This window comes from Erpetoichthys calabaricus, chromosome 18 (genome assembly GCF_900747795.2).
Source record: "Erpetoichthys calabaricus chromosome 18, fErpCal1.3, whole genome shotgun sequence".
NCBI lineage: Eukaryota > Metazoa > Chordata > Cladistia > Polypteriformes > Polypteridae > Erpetoichthys > Erpetoichthys calabaricus.
Window position 1 is genome coordinate 16,942,402 of NC_041411.2, and position 19,096 is coordinate 16,961,497.

The 19,096-nt window shown below is 37.1% G+C and overlaps 1 protein-coding gene across 1 annotated transcript in view; it reads left to right on the top strand.

Annotated features, from left to right (window-relative positions):
• LOC114668633 (protein-tyrosine sulfotransferase 2-like) overlaps positions 1-18,189 on the top strand; it is a 40,973-nt gene extending 22,784 nt beyond the window's left edge. The window contains exons 2-6 of the mRNA XM_028824490.2: positions 1,071-1,974; positions 3,042-3,240; positions 5,748-5,798; positions 6,963-7,010; positions 17,030-18,189. Of these exons, the coding sequence (XP_028680323.1) occupies positions 1,145-1,974; positions 3,042-3,240; positions 5,748-5,798; positions 6,963-6,995 (1,113 nt within the window). The 5' untranslated portion in view covers positions 1,071-1,144 and the 3' untranslated portion in view covers positions 6,996-7,010; positions 17,030-18,189. The remainder of the gene's footprint in view (positions 1-1,070; positions 1,975-3,041; positions 3,241-5,747; positions 5,799-6,962; positions 7,011-17,029) is intronic.
• Positions 18,190-19,096: the final 907 nt, after the last annotated feature.

Here is a 19,096-nt window from a genome sequence, read left to right on the forward strand (position 1 = left end):
AGCTATTTTTTTCCAGTAAAGATCACAAAAGGAGGCATTAATTTAATTTTGAGTACATACCAAGTCATAAGTGGGTTATTTAATTCCACAGAAATGAAGACATGGAGGAAGTTATTATAATACTGTTTGGTTTTGGAACTTTTTAAATATTATGGCTTGAGAAGGAATAGTGAAATAGTTGAAATAAATAGAAACCTGAAAAAAGAGTGAGTTTGGAAGAAAAAAGTTTGTTGAAGAAAGCAGATCCTTCTTTGTTTGGTGATCATTATGGTCAAATTTTGACGTGTGTTTACAGTCTTATTCTATTCTTTGCAACACAGGCCAATAATATTTAGGCACCATGATGTCAATGTGATGTTGGCTTCCACGTATTGAGTAGGGACTTAGATAGCCATGAAATTTCATCGAAGGTAACTGAAACCTTTGGGGAAAGGTAATTGAAATAAAACCGGAACTTTAGCCTGATTCTTCTTAGGTACTGTGAAATCAATATTAGTCACATTATTTGATTTCACATTATGTATTGGTTCAAATGCCTGGTCTATTTTTTTTTTCTTTCTAGACACTTATCTGTAAGTTTATATACTGAGTATTTTCCCTAAACCTTTAAAATCAAGACAGACTAGATAGACGAGCACATATGTTTTTACCGTGCAAAACTGTGTAAACTTCATCCGTAAGCTCACAGGTAGAAATGAAGAATTTGTTAAAATTACTTCCCACAATGATAAGAGGTAAAGATAGATTTTTTTTATTTACTTTTGTACTTTATCTCAGCGTCACTGTATGTTTTAAAGAGATAAAATAATACCTAAAATCACCAACAGTCTTAAGGAAATGTATCTGATTTGATACCAACATGAATCCACAGTTTTCTGAGTCTGTTTTATATTGTTTTTGAGGTATCAAACTTTCTTACAGTTTGACTTTAACCTTTTTTGTGATATTTTAATGGAAAATATTAAACCAGCTATCTATAGTACTACTCTGCCTTGCATATCTTTTCACATCATATCTAACATATCATGTTACACGTCATGTCTAACTCCCCTGGTGTTTGCTATTTGCAGGTCAGCAATGGTCAGAGGCTCAGAACTCAAGGTGGACATCTGAGGCAATACCAGACAGTAGGCTCAGCTGGGGCATGCGCATCACTGGCAGGCGGGTAGTGGTGGCAGCTAGCTGCTTGGCTGCTCTTTTCCTCTTTGCCCACTTGTGCCAGCATGCTCTTGACTGTCAGGAGAGATACAGGCCTCGGGCAGTGATGAAACCTGAACAGAATGGCATCTCACTCATGGACTGGCAGAATGTAGAATACCATTACAGTAAGGACATGCCACTTATTTTTGTGGGTGGAGTTCCTCGTAGTGGCACAACTTTAATGAGAGCTATGCTGGATGCACACCCTGAAATCCGGTGTGGTGAGGAGACCCGCATCATTCCACGTATACTAGCTATGAGGCATTCATGGAGCAAATCAGAAAGAGAGAAGATGCGCCTTGATGAGGCAGGAGTTACTGATGAGGTCTTGGACTCTGCAGTGCAGTCCTTTATCTTAGAAGTGATAGCCAGACATGGAGAACCAGCTAAATTTCTGTGCAACAAAGACCCCTTCACGCTTAAGTCATCGCTCTACCTCTCCCACCTTTTCCCTAATTCCAAATTTTTGCTTATGATTCGGGATGGAAGAGCATCTGTTTACTCAATGATCAGCCGAAAAGTAACTATTGCTGGATTTGATCTAAATAGTTATAGGGACTGCCTCACCAAATGGAACAAAGCAGTTGAAACCATGTACACTCAGTGTCTTCAGGTTGGGCCTTCTAGATGTAAGCCAGTCTTCTATGAGCAGCTGGTTTTGCACCCACGTAACTCCATGAAAGACATTATGGACTTTTTGGGCATTCCCTGGAATGAAGCTGTGCTACACCATGAAGAGGCCATTGGTAAACCTGGTGGTGTCTCTTTATCCAAGTAAGACCTTCACTATAAACCATTGCCTTTATATTTTGGCATCAGGTACTTTTCACATTGGGCTTGCATCACTGGAGAACATTGGTTAAGATCATCACTGCCAGAGTATATCAATAATTCTTATTCTATAAGATCCTGTAAAGTTTAAAACTAAAAATCCATTTGTTGAAAATATGACTGCAGGGTTTTGAGTGCAACATTGGCATTGTGGTTGCTTTCACAAAATTGAAATTGGCTAAACCAATCCCTGACCTCTCCAACAAAATATGAGCAGTTTTAGAAAAAGAAAAGCAAGGTTAAGTATTTGTCAAGTTAGGCTGGCATGTGGCTAACGCTAATGCTGCCAGGATAGGCTTTTGTTCCTACAACTTTAAATAGACTGACTACTTATAAAAAGGATGGATTTTCAACAATAATTTTACTTTATCAGTTTACTGTTCTGCTATTATAATGAGATGACTACAATTATTATGTAGTGCCAAGAAATTGTAGTAATGAAAAATCTATTTTTCATTTTTTGTCACATTTTACATTACTGTATGAAAGTGGCATTGTCTAGTTAACATTTGTGTGCATCTATTATTTTACAATTGCTGCAGAGGAGCAGTAATTGGTTTGACTTCAGCATCCACGACCCTTCCTTGGATTAAACAGGTTTAGAAAGTAATGATTGATTAATTGACCTGATTAACCATTCTGTTCATACTTGGAGGTGTAGCTTTCATTAACATGTCAAAGTAATAGGAGCTTTATAATCATATGTGTAATGTGTAGTCTAATCATTAAACTGTTCAGTTAGTAATTGTATTAGAGACATCGTCCATTGTTTCTCTGTAGTAATTTAAATGATACTCTCATGGAGCTATGAGTTTAACAGAAGTTTGAAGCATTAGAACTTTGGATTGGAATATTTTTGAAAGTGACTGTTGAAGAGGAGGAGAAAAATCCTTTTTATTTCAGATTTGAGGAGTACTCAGTACCCAGTTTTTTTATTGTATATTGACAAATTGAAATATGAAGAAGTTGTCTCTTACACCAAATGATTTTACTATATTTGTTCTGTCTAGGATTGAAAGGTCTACAGACCAAGTGATCAAACCGGTTAATCTTGAAGCTTTGTCAAAATGGGTTGGACATATTCCAACAGATGTGATTCATGATATGGCACATATAGCACCTATGCTAAGCCAGCTCGGCTATGATCCTTATGCCAACCCTCCAAACTATGGCAACCCGGACCCAGCAGTTGTTAATAACACTCAGCGGGTAAGTTGTGACTTTGTGGAGTTGGAGTAGAACTACAGTGTTTTTGATAAGTTGCCAAAAAGAAGTTAAATTAGATCTCAAGTTAAGATGGGGTTACACTACATGATTTTTTTCTATTTTTTTTTTTTTGCTGTACCCTTCATTTACAAAGTATTAAGAAAATTATAGCATGTTACAGTTACAGTGGCTGTACTACTTGTGAGTGTCAGTCATGCAGCGTGACATCCCTGTGCTTTATGACAAAATCAAATTGTTTTCATTATTTTGTAGCAAGTCACCAGTTATAGTGTTTGGCTGTTATCTAAGTGTGATAGTCAGCAGCTGTTGAGTGCTCAGCTGCAACTGCAAATATCTATATATATATATATATAATTCACTAAGTCCATGGCAAGCAAGACGCACGCAAGACAGAGCCCCGCCCACCAACAATTCACTAAGCAGCCGACCATGGCACGTAAGACAGAGACCAGACCATGGCAAGCAAGACGCACGCAAGACAGTGCCACGCCAGCGGACTCACAGTTCACTAAGCAGCCAACCATGGCACGTAAGACAGAGACCAAACCATGGCAAGCAAGACGCACATAAGACAGAGCCACGCCCACCAACTCACAGTTCACTAAGCAGCCAACCATGGCACGTAAGACAGAGACCAAACCATGGCAAGCAAGATGCATGCAAGTCCATGGCAAGCAAGATGCACACAAGACAGAGCCACGCCTGCCAACTCACAGAGCCCCGCCCACCAACTCTAAGACCATGGGATACGCACAACAGAGCCCCGCCCGCCAACTCTTACCCTCCTCCCGAGTCCACCCTCGCTCTCGAGGTACGTAGCACCTTACCAGACACCGCCTCAGTCGCTTTCGTCTCTGCTACAGTCCCCATGGACCTCTGAGCCACATTGACTTTTCATTGTTCTTTTCGGTTCCTGCTGATTTTCTATATATAATCCACCAAGTTGCCCGACCAAGGGATACGCATGCACGCAAGACAGAGCCCCGCCCACCAACTCTAACCCTCCTCCAGCGTCATGGGATACGCACGACTGAGCCTCATGAGCCAGCACGCATCACCTCACCAAACACAGCAAAAAGTCCGTCAAACTTTTGCATCTGTTCGCGACCACACACTCGGTATACGAACAAGCCAGTTTCCCTTTTGGTTTGTGCACGCTGATGATTTTCGCACGTGTTCAGTCTCTCCCTGTGCATTCCCTGTGCAGCCAGAGAGAGAGTGAGTGCGACAAACACAGGCACGCACAAGAGAGAGAGACACGCACACAGGCGTGAGAGAGAGAGAGAGAGAGAGAGAGACACACACACACACACATACACACACACATGTACACAGGTGCGCGCGAGAGACAGACCGACAGAGGCTGGATGCATAAGGCAGAGAAGGCACTTAAAGAATGCACCGGGCTTGATTTTGTTTTCACTTCTGTTTACAGTGATCGGTTCGTAGCGTGCATTGTTGCAATGTTACTTTTCTTGGTGGTTTGTTAATTTACGGATTTTTCAAATGTTCATTTTTTTTCCCTGTGCTTAAAACTAATTGAAAAAATGGTTTTAGCGAGCGGTTCGTAGCGCTATAGCGCGAACTCTTGCAGTATTAAGTTTTCTCTGTTGTTCAAGGTTTTCTCATTGTTATTCAATGTTTTTACATTTAGTTCTATGCATTGTATGGTATAATTAACTATATTTGTGCTTAAAAACTTTAAAAATATATATATATATTTACATTTACACGCAGACAATTTCGTGTTAGATTGGCCTTTGCAATGACAATTAATAAGGCGCAGGGACAAACTTTCAAAAAGATATGCCTGTATCTGCCAAAATCAGTTTTCAGACACGGACAATTGTATGTTGCTCTCTCCAGAGTTCCATCTTTTCATTCACTTACAGTCGTATCCTCAAACCCACCCCATTTGGACAACTGTGTCTTTCATGAAGTGTTCACCCATCAATAAATAATTATGCAGCGTATGCTATGCCGCTGGTTGGCTAGTATGTAATAACTACAAACAGTAAAAAACAAGAGCAGCTACAAAAAAGAGAAGGAAGTAGAGTATTTTAGACTGCAGATGAAAGAGAGGCTTGTTGAAGTTTGGACCCAACATGTATGTCTGCTTGTTCAAAAAACGATGGGCTAAGAATGCAGCTGAACTCAACATACCCGGTTAGCATTTAAGTCGCTAAACTAACTACTGAAGTTCATATTGTTTGGTTGTAATAGGAGCTTATGAAACTCTTTCATGACACTTTCAGAGGCAGCAACTATTACCAACCACAGTTATTAAATTATACCATACTAGAACATACTTTCTGATTAGAAATCATGTCAAATATGGTGTGATCTCCATTTAAGTGAATTGTTTACTCCTATGGAGGAGGAGCAGAGAAACATGACTGCGGGTCCAGAGCCTTTTCTGTAACAAAGTTTTAAAAGGTTGAGTAAATGTTTTACTTGCCTGAAAGAGATTTATATTTTCTGTTTTGCAGGTAATGAAAGGAGATTTTAAAAACCCACCATACTTGAAAGGATCTCATCAGGTGAGAAAGAAACTGGGAGGGGAGAAAAATAAAGATTGATGTGAGAACTTTCTGCTTAATAAATTAGTAAGCCAGTATGAACAAAAAGTCTTTATCACTGCAATAACTAAAGCATAATCTGTTTATCAAAATGCCTGGGTTTCTGGAAGGACTTGGAGGGCCTGAGTTTTATTGTTTGGCCTGTTTTGGCATTTCTCTGCAGCTTGCTGAGCCTTCCTAACTCTTCAGTGGTTGGCTGTACCTTAATTGCAGCATCATCTAGCTTGTGTCATGCTGAAACAAGTAATGGTGAACAATATTACTTCTCTGATAAGGATCTGTGGATGATAATATTTCGTAGCAGTTGTGGCTTAACGAAAACCCACATGGGTTTATTGGGTCTATTGAGTTCTGTTTTCAGTATGTTTGTAATATTGGTAAATTTCTGCAGCTCTTAGTCTTCACACCTCACATAAACTGTTGAGGCACAATTTGTGAACTTCCTGTGTTCGAAGCAAAGCTTTGTTTGTGAAAGAGCATTGACTTCCTGTAGGCAAGAAACAAGGTTTTTACTTTTAGGTTAATTCTGCATGGCTTCTGAACAAAGACCTGGTTAAACTGTTGAGTGGTGAAAGTGTTAATTATATAATCATCTAGGTATCCTAATAAGACACTTCTTAATATTTTTTTTTTATTATTGTATAGATAACAAGAGTAGTTTGACTTGTTCTCTTAAATTCCAGAGACATTTTTTCAATAAATTTTATGAGAAAGTTTGTAGCATTAAATATACATTTTCTAAAAGACTGAGGATTATTTAAAAATACAAATTCAGAACATGGCATACACACAAAGTAGAGAGAGTACTTTTCAGAACCAACCTTTGACTTTGTTTTCCTTATTTATCAGAGAGTGTGCAACTCTAATAGGTTAACAAAGAGCAGGAAGTAAGTATTAATGGCAAACAACTACAGGATTAACACTGCTGTTGCATTCTTACACTATTATTCACCCTATCTTTTCTGTCTTTTAATAGCTGTCACCTGTCCTGTATTTTCCTTTGTGTATGTGTATGACTGTTTTCTTTATGACAATGTTGGTAGTAAATTGGGCTAAATGTATTGTACTTTCACCTTTTATTTTTGCCATAGTTAGCCCATATTTAACTACACTTTTGTTTTTTAGGTGCAGCAGAACATGTCGGTATCTCATAGGTGAAACACTGCTGTAATGGTAGGTTCACTTCATTAAAAAGCTGGAAATGCAGGTGTACGTATAGCAGTAGATTGTCATGTTTTACAGAGTACTTGCATGTCTCACCATGCTGGTGCCATGATAAATAAGAACATGTTAAAGTACAGAACTTTTATTTAATAGAAAACACAAATCGGCTAAGCTGATGTACTCCTTACCTCTGTTTTCATACCACTTGTTCAGTTATGCTTCCAGTTTCTGCAACCTTGTGGGTTGGAGGGGGAAACTACAGTATAATGTTTAAGCCTTATTCTTGTATTGGCTGTAGAACAGTGCCTAAACACGTATGTGCCGAAAAGTAAAACCAAAACATTAGAGTTCACAAAAACATCTGTCTGTGCCTTCTTCTTTTACTGATATTATCTAAAATTGAAGCTATCAATGTGCTTATTGTATCCATCACCTTTTATTACTTTATTATTAGGGTAAAGAAGGCTGGGAAAATGAATGCCTGCAAAATAGCACAGCTATGTTTGTTCTTGATGAGGTACAGCGGCTGTAGATACTGATTGGCACAAGCTGAGGAAATGGTCAGATATAAATAAACTACAGCCTTTCTGTTTTTGTGGAATAATTCATTTTATTAGTGTGGATATCTGTGTTGCAAAAATTACTTTGTTGTTTAATTAAAAATATTTTGGCACTGAATTGCTATTACACCTCAATTTAAAAATCTGAGTCTCTTCAACATTCAGCCTGTTTAACAAGAAGAAAAATAAAACACTGCTCTTGTGCAGTGTTCAGACAGCTCAGTGTTTGACTTGTGCAGTGCAAACATGAGAGTGTTGCTGTTTCACAAAAAATGCAGGCAGCAGCGTTTACTGGAATGCTTACAGGGAAAAAGCCAATGTTTACTTGTGATTTTTTTTTCTCCTTTTTTGAAAAGAGTATTTCTCTGTGTCATGGTCTGTTTTCATCCTCGTTTTATTTGATATGGTTTGCTGATTGTCATACTTCTCTGTAGCTTTACATGAGAAGAAAGAGTATTTTGCTATGTGTGGTGTTAGTAGTATTGCATAAAAACAAAATTGTTCCATATAAAGTTACTGATTAAAACAAGGAAACATGTTCTACACATTCTTTACCTTGCCGTTTGCTTAATGGAATTTATACATACCAGCATGTGCAGGTGCCATCCTCTTGTACAATATAAAATTGTTGAATATTTTAAAATTTTGAATGTGACCCCACTTTTCCCTTTTAATTTTTAATAATTTAATAGATGAAGCAGAAAATACATATGAGTACTGTATTGACAATGTTATATTGTGTGGCTTACTGATCTACAGTATTATCTGTGCACAGTTATTCCAGTTCAGGTTGATAGGAAGGCAAAGTCCATCCCAGCACCATCAGATACAAGGCAGCAATCAGCACTGTATGGAACACCACCTTATTGAAGAGCATACACACAAATGCAGCACTCCTAATCATACATCTAGGATCAGTTTTGAGTCACCAGTCAACCTAACCTGCGTGGCTTTCTTAGGTGGAGTAACCAGATTACTTGGTGAAAAATTCACACAGATACACTGTAAATATGCAAACTCCCCACTGACAATGCCAAAACTAGGATTTAAATTTGAGAATTGTAAGCTGTGAGGCAGTAGTGCTCTTGTTTAATATCATGAAATGCAATTTGAAAAATCATTTTGTACTGTGAAGAAATGCTTTACAGCTTTGGTTATAAATATTTTTTGGTAACTATTCAGATTAAAAATAGTTTAAGATAGTTTAAGATACTTCCTAGACATGAAGGTTTTTGTGGGAGTCCATGAGGCGGGGCAGGAGCACCTTGAGTTACTAGATAGTGTAAGGGTGCATGTGCCTGTTCTTTGGCGTACACGTCTTCAGGTAGTGGCAATATGAAGAAGGCATTGGCATGCTGTGGTAAGGCAGATGTTTTTCAAGGCAGGGATACTGGCATTTGAATTGGTGTGAAGCATACTAATGAAGTGGTGCAGAATGTCTTATGGTGAAGAAGGCTGGCGTAAGGTCATTAGTGCGTAGTCAAAATTTGAAATGTGGCGCATGCTCGTGACAGGAGGATGTGACTCACATCCTGAATAGATCCTCTGAATGGAGATTATATGCAACCTGTGATATTCTCAAGGTGTGTGGGTTTTTTTTTCCCCCCTCATTTTTTGGGTGCATCATCAGATTGTTGGACAAGGAGAAGACAGCTGCTGTAAGAGTTAATAGCAGCTAAACCCACTCTGGAGTTAAAAGGAAGAGAGGGTTTTATTCTGCAAAGACCTGGGGCTGCTTGTTTCTGTTTTAAGCCTGATTTATAAGGAAAAAGGGGGAAAGTTAATGTTTTTTCCTCAGTTTATTGAAATTTTAAAAGAATGTGTTTTCCTCACAATCTACTTATCAAGTGTTTTGGAAGGAATGCACCTGAACTGTTTTTATTAATAAAAAGTTATTATTTATATGCACAATTAATTGATTTTTGTATATGTATTTCTAGGGTTTGCCTCTCTATTTTCTGCCACTGGTCCTTGGTCTCTTTATTTGACTTCAGTTTCCATGTTTTCTTGGACACCTGTCGTCACATGCACACACGCTTGATTTTAAAATGACCTTTTCCCCTAAATATCAGTTAAAACTTAGTTATGGATAATGCCAAAAAGAAATTAGAAGTAAAAAAACAACAAAAAACATAAATATTTGCACTCTTGTTTAAAAATAAATTACAGTAGGACATGAGCAATTTAGTCTGCTGTCGCGCTGCCCTTCGATCTTTTTAAAGCCTGTATAGCCGCTGTCCTTTTTGCTACGGCCCTGGGACAATCTCTTGGCACCAAGTCTCATGTTTACGGTCCCCACGAGACGCACCGTGGCAAGTCTCCTTGGTCTCGCGGGTCTTTAAAATGTCTTTCAAGATGATCACGTATCGTAGCCTTGCATTTGCTTTAGATTCCAGGATTTTCTTTTATATATAGAGAGACATTTAGAAATATTTCTGCTTTTGCTATAGATTTAAATGCTTAACTCTCTTTCTTTTGTTGATTTCATTATACTTTGCCCTTTCTCTGTGCAGTTTTTCCCTCTTCATTTTATCTTATTAATGACAATTTAAAACGAGCAGAGCAGACACCCAGACAAACAACACTGAATAATCAAAGGCTGCAACTACTTTAGAGTCAGACCCACTAATTAGTAAATAATGGATCAATTAAACAATTAGAACACCTAGAAAAGTAGAATGAAAATCAAGATGAAAATACTGTTAAAAAGAAAAAAAATACATTATTCCTATATAACTGCTTGGTACATTTTATTTATTTATTTTTTTTTTTTAAGCAAACTTAGTTTCTAATTTCTATATTGTTCCCTAAACACAGAACTTGGGAAATATCAGTTCACTTAATTAGCCCAGGAGTTCAATTAAAAACAGAAGCTGGTTGGAACAAAAACCTGCAGCCTCAGGGGTTCACCAGGACCGAGTTTGGGAAACACTGATGTAGATCAATATAAAAAGCCCTTTCTTTTTCAGTATTCGGTTAAAAGATAATGGAAAAAGCATGTGAAAAAAAGAATTTCAGCGAATGTGAAGTTGAGGCAAGGAAAAACATACTATTTGTTGGCTTAAACAGTGGTATAAACAACAAAAGGAAGTTGGTCGAGTGATACAGAGTGTGGAGAAACTCGAAAGTTCAAGTTCAAAAAGTTGCACAGTGCCCGAAATAAAAAAGAAGTGGTCAGATACCAAAGTCGCCATGAAAAGGCGAGTCTTTGCCCACCGTCTGAGTATCATATGGAAGCATATTAAGGTATAGAGATCAGAAAAAAAATAGGGACACGGTGAAAAAATGGTCAAAATGTCCACTTCAATCTCATAGTTTATTTTGTCATTAAAGTAGAATGTCATAAACTTAATCTTAAAATCAATGTTTAAGTTACTAGAGTTTCTCAGATCCCATCGTAACTAAAGTTACGTTAAATGTTTCGTATTGTATGTTTTCTTCTATGTGCTTCTTAAACGGGCTTTCTCTTACCCCGACAGGACACAAAATAAATTACATTCATGATATTATAGCTCTCTGAATAATTTAAATACTAAGATGTATATTTGATTATCATTTTTATGATGAAATCAATTAAGGCATGTATTAAACAAGGGGGTGCACGGTTGTGCAGTGGTAGCAATGAGCTGGCTCCCCATCCAGAGATAGTTCCTGCCTCCCACAAGATGCTTGCTGGGACTGGTGCGACCCTCGATTAAATAATTTATTGCAGCAGTACTGTCTCTTTCAAATGTACTAACCCCCAATTCCTGTCCTTTCTTTTCTTTCTCCAAGTAACCAACTAAACTCCAAATTTAGTAATAAATGTCAAGCCATCTGTAAGCTTAGAACACTGATTCTTCAAACGTTTTAAGGAGCATTGAAAAATCTTTGTGGTACATTTTTAATTATTCCGTCCATCTATCCATCCAGGGTTTCACCAGTCCCAGCAAGCATACGGTGTGAGGCAGGAGCAATCCCTGAATGGGGTGCCAGGTCATCGCTACTGCTGCGCCACTGGGCCTACACGTTTAATTACTAATAGTATACATTATTTAAATTAAGTTAACCATTTATCTGTATAATTTAATATACATACTTTAATGCACTTCATCTTAAATCGACTTAGAAGCCAGTTGTCATCATCTGTAAATGCGCGCTCTCTTCTATTGAATTGAATTCCTTTATTATTATTGTATGATCCAATGAGATTCAATATGAAAATCCACCATAAACTTATTTTCCTATAAATTAATAAAATAACAATAATAATACAATAAAAACAATGAAAAATACATAATATACTGTACATGTACATATATAGTGCAGATAGTGCAAATGGTTCGTAAAGTGGCTCAGGTTGTGCAGTATCTATTACAACTGCAGTGCAAGCTTACAGTGAGGTAATTGTAAGGATAAGTAGAAACAGTTCTACTGGGAGCACTTGATGGACTGATTGAGTGTGTTTATAGGTCTTGGGTTGAAACTGTTTCTGAACCGTGAGGTTCGTGCAGGAGAGCCTTTGAGGCATTTGTCGTATGGGATAAGTTCAAATAGACTGTGTGCATGGCATAGACAAACCTAGAGGGACAATATACAATTACCCAATTATAAACTAAATCAACAGAAATGACACAAAAATGAGAAATAATTAAAAACTAGCAAATATAGTAGTAAATCATAAAATGCACATGAATGAAGCTTGTAATGCAACAAATATGGAGGTAACCAAAATAAAATCTGGTCAAGGTAAACTTCTGAAAGTCATAAAGTATAAGGAGGAGGATATTGTAGTCATTCCTGAAAATTAAGAGCGTAAATCAAACCAATGACAAAAGTAGTAAATAGGTTTTTTTCCATTTTGTTTTATACTAGAAGTAATATGAGTGAGCAATAGCAATAAGCTTGCACTAGAGTATCAAAACATATACAGTGGAACCTTTGTTTGCGAGCATAATTTGTTCCGAAAACGTGCTTGTAATCCAAAGTACTCGTACTGTATATTGATGCGAATTTCCCCATAAGAAATAATGGAAACTCGGATAATTCATTTCACAACCCACAGATATTTATATATAAATGATAAATACAAAATCTACAACATGTGGAAGAATGTCCCGAAGCAAGTATCTGCAAGCTCCCAGTGCTGTAGCAGTTCACAGTAAAAGAGAATCAGAAAAGATCACGGTCAAACTATAAGCACCTGCCGTCGATGGGTGATGCAAGGAAATTTATAAATGCAAGAGCAAAGTATTACTTAGCTACTAACCTGGTCACGACCCTGTATGATTGCCGTGTCTCTGTATAGGAGCGCGGTAGATCCCGCTACAATAAATAACCATGCTGTTCCTGTTTCACGCTGAATAAACCTGGTTTTACTAAAGTACTGAAACTCAGCCTCATGTTTTGGGGTGCATGACAGGGACTCGCACATTACAGCATTCACACACGTGGTCACCATGCTATAGTAAACAGTATATGCTCATACAGATGTTGACTATATGAGTGAGGCATGCCGACTGAAAACAAGCATGGGAGACGATTATCCACAATCCCCATATGATGCTCAGTGGACAAAGCGTATACGTACTACAGTACTCGTATTGCAAGACCTCACTCATTTATCAAGTTAAAATTTATTAAAAATTTTAGCTTGTCTTGCAAAACACTCGCAAACCAAGTTACTCGCAATCCAAGGTTTCACTGTATATATAAAGTAAAGCAAAATAGTCTTCCATAATAGAATGTGCCAACTAAAACCAGTAAATTGCAACCAAAAGTCAAAACACTAAGTACGATAGACAAGTGTTCTTGCATTAGATTCACAGCATATAAAATCTTATTTTCTATATGAAGGAAGAAGCAAATGGGCAATCAGAAAATAAATCTGGCAACCATCAGAATCAGTACAAGACAACTGGGAAAAGTACTAAAAGCCTTGAGCACTGATAAAAAGTACAAGTTTGTTACTAGAGTGATTGCATTCATTAATCAACTGATGGAAAGGGATAAAAGTAAACTTTTTTATATAAATTTTTGTTTACACATTGTCTTGTACCAACAGCATGGTTGTCACTCCTTGGTGTTATGCAAGCTGTATTTTCTAGAGATGTACTTCAAATCGGCCACTATAGCCTTTGCTGTTGCATACCTCAAAAACAATAAAGCCAAGTATAGCAAGCTGTGGTGCACTGATTACGCAAATAATCTGATATGACTTTACAACTTTTATCACAAAACTAACACAATTACATAGTAAAACTTTGTCATATCTTCTTTACATAATATGCAGACTGAAATAAGAGAATACAAAAAGCAACATCGGACTTCCTTGTGTGCACAAACATTAATATTATAAATAGGTCTTGTGTACATACTATAGAAACAAAGCTGCTTGCAGTTACTTATCAAGCTAAACACATCATATTTTAAAGTACAGTTGATATAAAGAAGCATCAGGTTCAGCAGAAAATGTTTGGTAACATTTTGAAGCAAGGCTTCGTTTAATTCGTACTTCATTCATTTCAATCTCTTGTCATTGGTATTTCCAGAATTTCTTGCATATTGATCTGTCACTGCCATTCCCTCTTTGGCCATTAGTGAATGTTTTGTATGCAGCATCTTTTTGGGGGGTTTTAGAAATCCATAGTCTTTTCCAGCTGCAGTGGTAATAAAAAACAAGTCTGGACACATCATATTTTTGCACACAAGGATATGTAATATTTGTTTTTGTCCTTTTTCAAGAATGACTGGCTTGAGGCATTTAGAGATTATAGTGCTTTAAACTATTGAGACCATGAGGTCAAAGTTGCTAATTTCAGATAAGACCAGGAAAGAAAGTACAACAAACGTAAAGAATAACCCTTCTTATTTTTTATGCCTTCCACATATATACCACTTACTGCTTCATGATGATAACACTTTTTGAAAAATGAAATACCTTAAAACTCAGTATTTGATTACAACATATTTTTGAACAACTTTTATATAAGTAAATGGTTTAAATTCTTTGAGGTTTTTGCTGCTGCCATTATGATTTATAGTTTGTTTTGCAGGATTTGTGACTTTGCAGTAAGTGAAATGCAGACTTAATAGGATTTAAATTGGGGGATCTAAGCAAAGGCTTTTTTTTTTTTTTTTTTTTTTTTTTACTTCCCCCATTTGATGATATCCTTGTTGAGGTTCATTAGACAACTTTTTAATTATGATGGATCAAATACTCCTGCTTTAAATGCTACTGAAGTAGAGAATATGCATCTGCTGTACTGTATAGCGTGAATACAATCAACCCAGGGCAAGCTTGATGACTTTGAATGCACACTACTGCACATTAACTGTAATCCTTTGATGTTCACCAGCTTTTAATTGATTTAAATATAAACAGACACACACACACATGATACAATCCATTCAGAAAGTCTTCTGACTCTACCTGGAATTGATGTGAACTCTTAGAAGACCAACCTGATAAGAGACAGATGATTTCAAACTGCACATTATTATTATTTTAAAATAGTTTCTTACAAGCTCATGTGTATATGTTCAGAGATTCCTGTAGCATTGCTGACACTCGGATTACACCCCCAGTCTCAGTATGTTGGCATGTGACAACAGGTTTAGACCTCTGTCATTTGTAATGCAGTTAGATAAAGATCTCTAAGTTCTAGTCTTGCATATGCGTTACTTGTAACAAAAGCTAAAATGGAAGGAGATTTTGAGTACTATTTGAGTAATCTTTATTGACAAATGCAGAGGCAAACAAATATATAAAAGGCATCAAAATAAAAGTCACATTGTCCACTTTTAGTAAATGTTCTGGTTTTACAAGCTCATAAGAGAAAAATCCAGTTTATATGTGATAACGTTAGTTTTATTTATTAATTTACCGTGGGTGTGTATATGTGTATATATATATATATATATATATATATATATATATATATATATATATATATATATATATATAATATACACTGCCTGGCCAAAAAAAAAGTCACCACCAAAAAAAAAGGTCACACACACTAATATTTTGTTGGACCGCCTTTAGCTTTGATTACGGCACGCATTCGCTGTGGCATTGTTTCGATAAGCTTCTGCAATGTCACAAGATTTAGTTCCATCCAGTGTTGCATTAATTTTTCACCAAGATCTTGCATTGATGATGGTAGAGTCTGACCGCCTCTCTTCTTACCCTGATGCGCCCATCACTCTGGAACAGGGTACATCTGGACTCATCAGACCACATGACCTTCTTCCATTGCTCCAGAGTCCAATCTTTATGCTCCCTAGCAAATTGAAGCCTATTTTCCCGGTTTGCCTCACTGATTAGTGGTTTTCTTATGGCTACACAGCTGTTCAGTCCCAATCCCTTGAGTTTCCTTCGCATTGTGCGTGTGGAAATGCTCTTACTTTCCTTATTAAACATAGACCTGAGTTCTACTGTTGTTTTTCTTTGATTTGATTTCACAAAACGTTTAAGTGATCGCCGATCACAATCATTCAGGATTTTTTTCCGGCCACATTTCTTTCTTGAAGACGATGGGTCCCCACTCTCCTTCCAGTTTTTTCATAATGCATTGGACAGTTCTTAACCCAATTTTAGTAGTTTCTGCAATCTCCTTAGATGTTTTCTCTGCTTGATGCATGCCAATGATTTGACCCTTCTCAAACAGACTAACATCTTTCGATATGGTTGTTTAAGAAATGAGAAGCAACTCATTGCACCAGTTGGGGTTAAATAACTTGTTGCCAGCTGAAAGATAATCGCCCATGCAGTAATTATCCAATAGGAGGCTCGTACCTATTTGCTTAGTTAAATCCAGGTGGCAACTTTTTTTTGGCCAGGCAGTGTGTGTGTATATATATATATATATATATATATATATATATATATATATATATATATATATATATATATATATATATATATATATAATGGCTACAGAATATATATCGGTAGACATACATCTTTTTAAATATGAAGAAAAGCAGTTAAGATTACGTGTATATTGTTATGCCACTTGTCACTGAGCATAGTGCAACATCTTGTATTTGTCTATTGAGCTGAAATTTTCAACACAGTTGGTCCTCGGAGTTTTCAAAATCATGCCTCAAACAGTGATTGCTTGTTTATGTAACATTGCATAACTTGGCAGATCCATGGGAGGGCTTTTATTGGCTGGCTCCAGAGTGGGTGTTTTTGAAAATGAAATGGGATAATTTCCATTAGACTGACAGCTAAAAGAGCTGTTAGAGCAGTTAATGGACGTGGAGTGAGAGTGCAGATTGAGGAAATTAAGCCTGGCTTTTTGCCAATCCAGAAAATTTTGTTGAACTTTCCTGAACATAGTTGCAATATTATATACCATATTATGAGAGTCTCGAACTTACTTGGAGTAATGAATTTGGAGAATGGTTCCATTTTTAATGTGGTTACAGGGCTTTTCTTTTTCCTACCTTACTAATGTTCCTATTCCCTTCTGCCTACAGGTGCTGCAGCTAGCCATGTTAGAGCCAATAAATCCTGCGAGACAGCCGCACCACACCATCTAGAGCGATGCCTGGATTGTGTGTATTTGCATAACCTGTATGCTTTTGCATATGATGCCACTAAATACCTTGGTTTTACTTTTTATCCTCAAGTGCACATTGGAACTCTTCAAAAAATGCATGGCTGTCTGCGCAACCTGCTACTGAAAACATTTAAATAGAGAGGCCTGTTCAAATACAACATATGGAAGAGGACTCATGAAAAAAGTGACAGAAAAGTAGACCACCTGCCAATTAAGCAGTACCCTTTGAGATCTGTCCAGGAATGTTTGGTGTTTCTCCAGATTTGGAATCTCATGCAGTTTCTTGCAAGCCACTGTAGAGAGCCAAAGTGATGAGCAGATTCCTCATACCTTCAAAGAAGCAGTCACTCAGAGGCTTTGGGGTCTGAATGTCTGGAGAATGTTTGGCTTTGAGATTCAGTGACCGCACGTTGAAGCCAAACACAAAGAATAGATCTGTATGTGCACAGCCGAAAGGAAAACCCCAGCATTAATCTGTTCCACAGTAGAGGAATGCCTTGTAAAACATCTTTGTCTTCAAACCTTGGTGTGTGCCTGTCAGTGTTAAACAGCACTGGAGTTTTACAAAAGCTATCAGATGCTGAACTTGGGGGCCACTGGCACAGTCTCGGGGGTGACTGGACTTGATACGTTACGGCTGCAGTCAATTGGGCAGTTGGGTTCTTTCCCATAGATCTCTGTGGCTTGGGAACACTGGGTGTTAACAATTTTATAAGAAGAAAAATATTTTAAACTTTTATTCTGTTTTATTTCATTTAATTGTTTTTAATCTACGGGTAAAATTAACTAATTGTGCCATAATTATTATTTGTTACACTGAAATGTTTGTACATTTTAATTGTACTGTATATTCTAATTATATTTCTGTGCAGTAAAAGTGCATTTTTTATGAGAAACTGAAAATATATTTTGATATAAATATGTGAAATACAGTACTGTATTAAGAAGAATCTACCTGTACATAGTAAGTATTTTACTTTAGATCAGTGCATTGATTAAATTATGATTGTGCCTTGAATTTTGCTTATTTTTTAAATCCCAAAACATTTAATAAAGTAATGTTTGCACTAGGTAGAATACTCCGACCAGCAGCTTACTTAATACCTCAGTGCTGGGGGCTGACGTGAGTGCAGTGTGGGGGGGTCTTTGCCGTTTCATTTGGATCAGAATGTGGTTTTGCAGCTCACTTGATGGTCATATGTTGTTGGTTGGTGAAGTCTTGTTTCCTATTTAAATAATCAGAATGGGAAGGAACAGGAATTGGTATTACATATTTTATTATGTTTAAATAGACAGAAGTTTCTTTGTCTTGCAGGGGAAATTTTGTGTTTGCTCTTTAAATAAATAAATAAATATATGTACACACTATGGTCTGAACACACACCAGAATGACTAAAAAGGAAGAAAACTTCTTTCTTTTGAAAACATTAAATACACAGTTTACAAATATAAATGAACACAAACAAGCACAGGAGTAGTAGAAGATAGTTGGAGTGGCACATTTTATAAAATGGTGGTCTTGTGTCTTACGTGTAATTCTGGTAAAGGGATAGTGAGTGGCACAACTCCCATAGAGTCACTTGATGTAGATGGGTGGTGAGGCTGGCATGTGGTGGCAGCGCTGGTCACAAAGGTTGTCTGTCTAATTTGCCATTACTGGTATAATGTTCTATTGTAAGAGCTAAATTTGCTCTATGTGTGCACATGGCATGTGTCTGAGTCTCATATCCTTATGAGCTTATGCTTAAAAGCTGATGCTGTTATTTTTATTCACTATGATAAAATATGTTTCCTGTTTTGAACCAAGCTGGATCATAATATATATAGGCCATTGTTCTTTTCTCTTCTTTGTGAAATTCACACATCTCCTAAAATAAGAATAAAAATAATACATTTAAAAAGTCACGTACCTCCTAAACCAGGGGTCGGCAACCTGCGGCTCTGGAACCACATGCGGCCCTTCAGCCTCCTTGTAGTGGCTCCC